General features: G+C 38.3%; 1 protein-coding gene across 1 annotated transcript; it reads left to right on the plus strand.

The window, feature by feature from the left end:
• Window positions 1-396: 396 nt before the first annotated feature.
• OTUD6B (OTU deubiquitinase 6B) lies at window positions 397-10781 on the plus strand. The gene is made up of 7 exons (XM_075213773.1): window positions 397-608; window positions 1676-1830; window positions 2686-2778; window positions 3459-3771; window positions 7146-7207; window positions 7612-7718; window positions 10075-10781. The coding sequence occupies exons 1-7, from the start codon at window positions 533-535 to the stop codon at window positions 10148-10150; spliced, it is 882 nt and encodes a 293-aa protein (XP_075069874.1). The 5' UTR covers window positions 397-532; the 3' UTR covers window positions 10151-10781.
• The last annotated feature ends 247 nt before the right edge of the window (window positions 10782-11028 follow it).

Below are 11028 nucleotides of genomic sequence, written 5' to 3' on the forward strand. Positions count from 1 at the left end.
CTGAAAATTGGTGAACAGAAAAATAGTGCTATAATAACCCATATCAACCAGAGATTTGCTCTCATTTTCTAAACTGTACTATAAAGTGACTTGTTGCGATAGACACCACCACCTTTTTTCATTTACAACAGTTTTCACCATATCCCCCATAACATATCCATTACTAATTAGTTACAAGACTGCTTTTCAGAATTAATTACTTTTACTTCAGGTTCAGTGTGCCTGTATATTAAACAACAGAACATTATCATTTTCGACAACCCTACTTTGATGTGAGGTTGGAGGGCAAGTTTTACCCTGAGTCAAAATGGCCGACCGTGCTTCAGTTAACTGGGCGCCATTCTATTACGCAGCTAGACCTCTGGCCAATAGCGACACCAGGCCAAGTGTGAATTATGCGCAGTATAGGAGGTGTCTACAGCCGCACGCTGATTGGCCGGCACGGAGTGATGACTTTGAGGGAGGCAGTGACGTCACGCTGCTGTGTGACGTCAGGGGGTGATGCGGGGAAGGTGACAGGGCGCTGAGCAGTATGGACGAGGAGAATGGCGACACAGAGGGGGCTGTGCTGGTGAGGCAGCATCGCAAGGAGAAGAGAGAACTGCAAGGTCAGCTGTCGTTATTACTATATTATAGTCCAACAGCTTCATAGCATAGTCCAATATAGATTTATAATGTGATTCATGACTTGGTCTAATACGTTGTTTAATATAGATGTCAGCTGTATAGAACTTCTAGGTACTGTCTAAGGTTTTGTTCTGATATTGACTATTTGCAAAAATGAAATTCCTGCAAATTTGTATATTGGATGCAGTTCTCACTATCCAATCTCATGCTTTGTGCTTTATAACTTTAATATGCATTGAATAATAACAGTGAAACTGCAAGTAAATGGCATTATAAGCAAAAGGCCTATTGTTTATTAAGAGATCTTTCGTGGATATAAGTAAGAACTGTAAGTTACTTGAAGTTGGAAGCTATGGCCTTACACCTCAAAAGGAATTCTCCTGGATCCCTGAGAAACCGGCAAAATCCACAAAGCAATAATGTAACAATATAGTACTAAAATTTTCAGCATTTTAGTATATCATATGTGTATAAACAGTACACTAATAGCCACTCCATTATGGAATCTGGGTCCTGATTCATTAAGGATCTTAAATGAAGAGGTATCTTATTTCAGTCTCCTGGACAAAACCATGTTACAATGCAAGGGGTGCAAACTAGTTTTCTGTTTTGCACATAAGTTAAATACTGACTGTTTTTTCATGTAGCACACAAATACTTGATAGCTTATTTGTACACTGAAATTTTAAAGTTGATATTTGTGTGCTACATGAAAAAACAGTCAGTATTTAACTTATGTGCAAAACAGAAAACTAGTTTGCACCCCTTGCATTGTAACATGGTTTTGTCCAGGAGAATGAAATAAGATACCTCTTCATTTAAGATCCTTAATCAATCAGGTTTGGAGGTTAAATGGCTCAAGTTCCACGTATAACAGGCAGGGGTACAAGAGTATCCTATTTTCGACCATCTCAATGCTTCACTTCTCTGCCAGTGTACTGAGTCTTCCCTTCATATACTGGATCTTTTACCTTGTGAGTTTATTTTCCAATATTATAAATGTGCCATGATCCATTGTTACATTGCTTACTCCCATTTACTTTTGTAGCCAAGATTCAGAGCATGAAAACCGCTGTGCCTAAAAATGACAAGAAGAGGAGAAAGCAGCTGGCTGAAGACATTACTAAGATGGAATCTGAGATTGATGAAAGACACAAACTGGAGCTTGCAGCATTGTCACCCGATCAATCTGTGCAAACAGAGGTAACTAATGTGTCATACTTTTATTTGAAAGAAAGAATATAGTTTGAGTAGATGTTGCCTAATCAAAAATAAACAAATAACTAGATCTTAGCACATTTACAAAAATGAAACTGTTTTGACTTGCACTACAATGTTAATGTTCTCCTTTTTATGGAAAAGTTTTAGGAAGTTAATATTATGCAGCTAAATCGATTTGACCATACGCCTGATATACTCACACATTTAGTGATGTCATTGACTGATATACTCACACATTTAGTGATGTAATTGAATGTCATTGAATAAGTTGTCTGTCTGGATATGACTTCACTTAAAATAAGCACATGTCAATTAAATTATTTAGGTCTCTGTATGAGAATTGTAATTCTCTAGTTTATGTATGTACACTGAACTTGCAAAAAATAACAATACATTATATATATATATATATATATATATATATATATATATATATATATATATATATATATATATATACGCACGCACGCACGCACGCACGTACGGAAAAAAAGTGTACTTTGCACCAGTATGTGTGTCATTTATGCTAGTGTGTATGCTACACACATCAGTTGTTTTAAGCATTATATGTAATATATATATATATATATATATATATATATATATATATATATATATATATATATATATATATATATATATATGGTTTCGCTCTGCTGCACAAATAGATGACTGTGCTCTATGTGCATTAGTATATAGAGCCCATTGATCAGAGCTGGTTAAAAATATTTGCTTGTGGATGCATAAATGAATAATTGCTGACAAGCTGACTTGTGATCCCAGCTTTATGCTCTGGTATTCTTTATCCTTTCTATAGCTTTCTTTTGTTTATTTAAGATGGGCAGCATTGCTAATGGCGTCACCAGTATAGATCTTGGAAACGAAGTGTCTGTTCAGCAAACTCGTGTATCAAAGGCACAGAAGAGACGGGTGAGAAGATCACGGTTTTTCTTTTTTATTTCTCCTGTATTTATATACTTTGTATTACCTTTGTAAAGTGGGATGGAAAGGTTTTATCCTTTATGAAGAGTTTCCAGCAAATACCAATAATACATTTCCTTTTGCTGACAAATTCCCTTTTCCTTCTTCTGTTGGGTGGCATGGTGGCACAGTAGTTAGCACTGCTGTTTCGCAACGCCTGGGCTATGGGTTTGTATCTTCTGCCACAGTTCAGGAACGTATTGGTAGGTTAATGGGCTACTGATAAAATGGGCCCTATTCAGTTTGTGTGGTATATGATTTAAACTGGAATCTCCAGTGGGGTGATGTGTTTATCACTCATGTTAAAATCCACTACAGGAAATGCCCAGCGTTCTCCTCTGGGATAGAATTATTGCCAATCTCGTTGTTTTTGCTCAAATTGTCTGACCATTGCACAGTGTATTGTCCCATCCTATTCAGTGAAATACAATCTGATTTGATTTGTCGGGATTGAAAACCAAGTTGACCAATGTCTCTCCGCCCCACCCCCTTTGTCCCATTGTCAAGTATGACCTCTTTGTCTGTGCGAGTGGTCAATGTCCGTTGCATTCGGTGTTGCACATATTATTTTTATGATGACATTAACTGCAGACATCACTTTCTTATAAGGACTTTTGTAATCTTTGTAGGAGAAGAAAGCTGTCTTAGAGAAGGAAAGAGATGAGCGTATTGCGGAGGCTGAAATAGAGAACCTGTCCGGAGCTCGGCACCTGGAAAGTCAGAAACTCGCCCAGATATTGTCAGAGAGCCAGCTGCAGATTAAACAGATCCCATCGGATGGTCACTGTATGTACCGAGCTATTGAACACCAGCTGAAAGAGCGGGAGCACAGTCTGACGCTTGCAAGTCTTAGACTCCAAACAGCCGACTATATGCAGAGTCATGCAGATGATTTCATCCCATTCCTAACTAATTCTACCACAGGAGAAATCTACACTCCAGGTGAGAGATATTTACATCTGAATTGACTCTATTTAGGAGGTATGCAAAAAATTAAAGAACAACTCCACCTAAAATGAATAATATAGTTTTTGGTGCAATTCAAGGAGTTAAGATAAAAAGTGTGATTATACTTGTCTTGGATGCAGTATTTGCTGAATCTGGTCTCACATGGCTACTGTTACTCCTTGGACTGTTTGAAAGCCTTTGTTAGTGTCAGTACCCCCTCCAGACGGGAGAAGGACACCTGCTCAGTCTGACTGAAACAAGCGGTGCATGCAGTGAGATAAAAGATGGTTTTTTAAATTAATTTTTTGAACGCCACTAAAACTAAATTCTTAGTTTTCGGTGGAGTTATATCTACCTGAACTATAACTAATCAATTTAGTTAACAAAATACAAAGCAATACTAGTCCGAATTTAATCCTATAAGAAAAGGCAATCTGTAACATTCTGAACTATATGTGTAAAATGTCTCATTCCATGAATTCAATGGGATTACCCTTCATTCCCAAAATGTGAATCTGAAGCCTCACTGTTCTGATTAGCCAGCAGTGTGAGCTCCTCCCCTGGGTGGAGTCTGCACCCAGAGATTTGTTTTAAGGGCGTCTTACTGTAAAGTCTGATTTTACAAGTCATGCAATAGCTCTACATTCTGTTTTGCACGCAGCGGCTAGATTGATTTTCCTTGCAAATCGTTTTACATCTGCTGAGTCACTCTCTCAGTCTCTACACTGGCTGCCTGTTTTTCAATGAATCCAATATAAAATTCTTCTACTAACATACAAGGCCGTCAACAAAATTGCACCAACATACATCTCCTCACTTGTCTCAAAATATCTCCCAACACGGCACCTCCGTTCTGCACAAGATCTGCGTCTTTCTTCCACTCTCATCACTTCCTCCCATTCTCGGTTACAAGATTTTTCTCGGGCTGCACCCACTTTATTGAATTCCTTCCCTCACACAGTAAGACTTTCCTCTAGTCTTCAAGCGTTCTCTGAAAATCCACCTCTTCAGGCAAGCTTATAATATTCCTCTACCACCCTCTTGATCTCCCTAGGTTACCCTATTACCACCTTCTACACAGCTAACACAAGACAACAGTCCTCTGACCAACATAGATGTGTGACTGATCACACAGCCCACTAAATACTTTGTAACCTTTGCATTCTAGCTGGACAAATATTCAATATGATGTACCACTTACCCTTGTGTATCAAACCATTGTCCCATAGATTGTAAGCTTGCGAAATAAAATTCAGTGATGGGCTTAATATTTACACAGTTTCAATACATATCTATCGGGGGTAATTTAGTGCAACACGAAGTCCGGTTAGAGTCTAGTAATTGAGTTCTTAATTGGCAACAGTCATATTAGAGCTATGTTAGGAATTTTATCCTTTTTTTTGTTTGTTTGTTTTCTTCTTGCTAATGCATAACAGCCGTAGGTGAACCCTCTAATATTAATTTATAGGTGCAGTTCATACCAATATATACATTGGTTGAAGTGGGGGTGTATACGGTGGTATGCCATACCACCACTTTTCCTACTGCCTTCATTGTAAAACTGTCAAATTCCATTCACTTACAATCCCATTACAGTTTTCTAAATTTACATACCACCACTTCGACCACTGAATGTATGCCAAATTATGTAGAAAAAAAACAGAGCTCAATGTGTAAAGTGGTGTGCCGATATTTTAAATGATTTTAATCCATTTATCCATAAGTAGTATTAGTAAGCCAGCATATATTCTAAAATCCCGTAGGTAAGCTATGAAGGTTTAGAATGATCATAAACATTCAGAGTATTGTGAATATTGCTTGATGAGTTTGGGCAGTCTTTAGATTTATGTTGCCACTAGAGGGCACTGCTGGTCAACATGTTCAATCAACGTGCTTAACGTCTGAGTGATAAAACACTGGCTTATAGTCCACATATTTATTTTATATAGTTATAGTGTTAGGTTGAAAAGACCTAAGTCTCTGAAGTTCAACTTTTAATAAATTATAATTATTAATCCAGAGGAAAGCAAAACAGAACTTACATTGGCTGCCACTTTAACATTGCAGGGGAAACATTCCTTCCTGGCCTTAATAATGGATAAATTTCCTGCATCAATCACTCCCATAATATCCTCTAATAATTATAGCAATATGTGCCATTTCTTGAAAGAAATCCTGTCCATTTTTAAATTCTGTTGGTTGCTCTTGGTGCTTATCTTTTTTCCATTTCTTATCAATCACTGCTTGTCCTTGGTACAAATAGTTTGTTAGACAAATGTTTAGTGTTGATATATTTATACATATTAATTAGATCATCTCTAAAACACCTTTTTTTCCCCCAAAAGTGAAAAACCTACTTGTTCTAATCTCTTCCATCCCCTTTACTAATGAAGCTGTCTGCTTCTGAACCCTCTCGAGTTCTCCTATGTCCTTCTAATGGTCAGGTGCTCAAATCTCTACCCAATACTCCAGATCTAACTAGTGACTTATACAGGGATAATACTCTGTTTGTATAAAATGGGTAATAAATGTATATCATGCAGCAGCTTTCTGGCACTGTGCTGTTAATAGTATTCCCAAATCCTTTTTTATCACTGTTCCCCAGTTGTATTATGTAATGTGTAAGTAGACTAGCTCTTACCACGGCCTATAAGCATAACATTTATATGCATTACATTTTATCTGCTATTTTACAGCTCAGTGTGCTATTCTGCCTGAATCTTTCTGTAGTTAGTTACTATCCTTCAAGGTGGCTAATAAAAAGATTGAATACAGATCCTTGCGGTCTCCAATTAATAACTTTAACCCAGTCTATATTTCTTCCATTTCCATCTACCCCTTGTCTTCTAAGCTTCAACTAGTTCTCTACCCTGTATCCGCTACTCTCTATTAAATGCTGTCACACAATCCAAATACCTACATCCAAACCATCAGAATTTAGGTGGGACAGTTATGACTCTCTGGGACAGTCCTGCTAAACCGCCAGCCAGAAATTGTTGTTTCAGCTCCTGGGACTGTTTAGGAATATATCACAGTCAGTTTTTGGGGAAAGAGCTAGGCACGTCCCATCGCATTGAAAACTCACCCCAGTTGTGACATAGTGTCACTCCCTTTCCTTATTCTCCTGATTCCTACAATTCTAATGTTGGGAGTTGTACCAATATATCGCATACGTTGCACTGCCAACATGCAGTATAGCGTACCACGCATGATGAATAGCACAAGCTGTATTTTCTATACCTGTTGATGTTTTGCAGTAAAAAATGGTATCTATTGTGCTATTCAGTGCAGAGAAATGCACCAACACGATCTAGTCCCTTTAAAGAACTGTGCAGTTTATTATAACAATGTTTTGTTGTCGTTCACAGAAGAATTTGAAAAATACTGCGGTGAAATAGCAAATACGTCAGCCTGGGGTGGTCAGCTAGAGGTAAGTCCCACCCTTGTCACTTATAACTGAAGCCGTAAATGTATTTAGTATAATACAGTTCATTTAACAGATCTAATGTACCTTATTTCCTTCACTGTGTACCAGTCGCTGACACATTGGTGGCAGCCATTTTGTTGGTTGAACCAATATTAATTAAATCAATAGGAACTAGTGACATGAGGTACAGAGTAATTAAAGTGGTCACCCGTTCCTGGTGAAATGTGTGTGTGCAGCTGTTAGTGTTGTAATATGTCACGCCAGGTGTCCTGCGACCTCTGCAAGCCTATCAAATGAGATATAATCTGTCGTTCTGCTGACTAAACTGAGCCTGTGCTGTATTGTGATGTAGATGACACTTTGACAGTCCTGTGATATTTATTTTTCATAATGGTTTTCTTTTCAAGCTGCGCGCTCTGTCACACATACTGCAGACTCCATTAGAGGTCATCCAGGCAGAGTCCTCGCCTATTGTTATCGGTGAGGAATATCCCAACAAGCCAATAACTGTAGTGTAAGTATCTCTGAGGTCATCTTATTATGATGCAGATGTGAGGATCGGTTCTCTGGACTGTGTGTAGCAGAACCACATTTTGTTGCAGCCTCTAGTGAGACAGAGACGAAGCTTCTCTGTTTTTTTCCCCCTTGATATTTTCACTTAAGACACCTCCACAATGGCACAACCATCAGAAAAGAGTCCTGATGGGCCAGGATTGGAAAGGTGATACCCCCTTGGTCCTCCCCATTGTATTCCATCAGGTGGACAGTTGTGAGAAGATGCATTTATATATTGTATGAGGAGTCTCTGTAGGAGTATATAACCTGCTCACACCAGTGCTGTTCCTGTCTATAGCTGTCCTTGGACTGCACCTGTTTCCCTTGGCAATAAGTAGAAACAAACTTCAAATGAATTAAAACACTTATGTTTCTCCAAAAGTTTTCTCCAATCAGTGTCCATTTATTGTATACATAACAGCATAGTAAATGTTATGTAGTCAATAAGCATTATTGTGTATTGAACGGCATAGTTCATCATCATCAGTTATTTATATAGCGCCACTAATTCCGCAGCGCTGTACAGAGAACTCATTTACATCTGTCCCTGCCCCATTGGTGCTTACAGTTTAAATTTCCTAACGCAAACATGGGGAGAAGATACAAACTCCTCACAGATAAGGACATGGTCCGGAATCGAACCCCAGTGCTGTAAGGTAGAAGTGCTAACCACTAGGTCACTGTGCTGCCCTAAACTGGGAATAGTTTAATCTGGGAATTCACATCCTGTTCCCATGCCCTGTTTTTATAGGATAGGAACCTGTCATTTGAGACAACGCAGTTTTACATTGTGCCTTGACATGTATGCCCTAAGAAGAATGGATCTCGCTCTTCTCTCCACCCTGGAGAAACCATGAGATATAAATGGCAGAGAAATGTCATGTTGTCCCCCGGATGGCCAGGTTGGGGGAGCAAAACTGAATAAATAATTTATTTACACATATGGAATGTAAGCTCTCTAATGAGCAGGGTCCTCCATACACTTTGTTTTCACGTCTGCATTTATTTTGTCTACCTTGTATGTTCTCTTTTCCCTACTGTACGGCGCTGTGGAGCACTGTGGCACTTTACAAATCTATAATAATATATATTATTTATACATAGTGCACAAATGGCAAAAATGATAGGGCCACCATAATTTAGTTAATATGTTCTGTCATGGTGCTAATGTTTTGTGTACTGTATTGTAAGTTAAGCTGCTGTCGTGCTCTGTCTTTACTCAGTAAATCCTTGTATGTAGCTTATATTCATACTTGACCGAAGATAAACCTCTCCTTTAAAGTAGTTGATGATGAAGCTGTGAATTCCAAATATCCACATGTCATCCCCGCCTATCATCCCAGCCCTCTAGAGCTATTCATTTATAGAAGAACTGTTCTACCTTGTTATTTTAAATATGGCTAAATTTGGTATCGGTCATGCATTGTATTCACAGAATTACTCTCGCTTTTGTCCAGTTGTGTTTGATTTTATATGAAAAGTGGCGCACCAAAGACTCGGATGTAAAAAACTTAAATATCTTTCAATGAGATGTAAACTCCCATTCCCCCAGCTGCTTCATTTACCTAGTGACCCACACCAATAGCTACTGTTTCTGCTGGTGCTGCCGGGTTATTGGTGCAAATCTTTCCCTATGGCAACCGAAGCGTAAGCAGTGAATTGTTACGCTCTCTGAGAGTAATAGGAGCCAGGTAAGGATTTACATTTGCTAAAATTATCCATCGGGTGCAGCCAGCTGTAATCATTTTAACTCAAAACATGTTTTATTATGAAGACCTTTTTTATTCAACATTTGAGATATATTCTGCATTAAATACAGAAGTGGAAAATGTTCAATCAATTTATAGGCTCATAGCAGGTGCTTGAAAGGGTGGGGTTATCCTGAAACAAACAGAGAAAATTCCCCCAGCACGCTGCTATAGTCAGCAAAGGAGCTGCCATTTCTACTTGTACATAAAAATAACAAAAATCTCAGTTGCACACATTTGCAAATGTATGTTAAGCCACCCGCCACCCCACGGCGCTTTTGCTAATAGGGTGGCCCTAACTTTAAACAGTGAGATATTCCGCATTAAAACAGATGTTTAACTTGTCCATGTAAGCTTGGCTGGTAAAGTATGCAGCTATCCATTCTCCCTGGCAAGTGTTAATGTACAAATCTGTCTTGCATGTGCGTTTGTTCGAAGTTGCTATATTTGCTTTACTATTCAGGATTGGTCATAATAATTGTATATCATTGTAGCTGTACTACGGTTGTCTGTTAAACAATGAGTGTAAATGTAACCATTTGTTTTCTCTTATTTTTTTCCCCCCAGGTATATGCGACATGCTTATGGGCTGGGAGAGCACTATAACTCTGTAGAACCACTAAATGTTACACCTGTGGACTAGTTTTCATTGCCGAATGTCCAATGCTGCTGAACACCACCCTAAATTAAAATATGATTCTTTATATTCAAGAGCACATAAGAGGAAGATGTTTGTGGGCTGAATATTCATGAGAATGCAGCCTATGAATTCGCTTGGACATCATGCCTCATGCATAGTATACAGGCCTGATATATAATAGTCAGACACTGCATTAGTATCTCAAGTTCCTAGCACAATGCCTGTCTATACTGTGTGTAAGTGACAGCCCATGAAGTGCTTTATAGATGCCACTGGTTACTACTAAAATGTTAGGCTGTATTTTCATTTGTTTTTGGTTTTTTTGCTGCCTACAGAATGGCAGCCTCCACTTTCCTTAGGCTGAGGTTGCTCTTTAAGAATTTTGGGCCTGATTCATTAAGGATCTTAAATGAACAGGATTCTTATTTCAGTCTCCTGGACAAAACCATGTTACAATACAAGGGGTGCAAACTAGTTTTCTGTTTTGCACAGAAGTTAAATACTGACTGTTTTTTCATGTAGCACACAAATACTTTATAGCTTATTTGTACACTGAAATTTAAAGTTGATATTTGTGTGCTACATGAAAAAACAGGCAGTATTTAACTAATGTGAAAACAGAATACTAATTTTCACCCCTTGCATTGTAACATGGTGTTGTCCAGGAGACTGAAATAAGAATCCTCTTCTCTTAATGAATCAGGCCCTTTGTCACTTTTGACTCAATTCAATTAGAATCAGGAATTGTAGACTCCAGACAATAAAGGCTCATACTAATGTTTTGGGAAAACAAGTCTTGTTACAAACAATGAGAAGACCTTGTAACTTGCCTGTGCCTATAGTGTATTATTCACTTAGCGAGAGTTCCTCTAGAACTCCAG

This window comes from Mixophyes fleayi, chromosome 5, assembly GCF_038048845.1.
Source record: "Mixophyes fleayi isolate aMixFle1 chromosome 5, aMixFle1.hap1, whole genome shotgun sequence".
NCBI lineage: Eukaryota > Metazoa > Chordata > Amphibia > Anura > Limnodynastidae > Mixophyes > Mixophyes fleayi.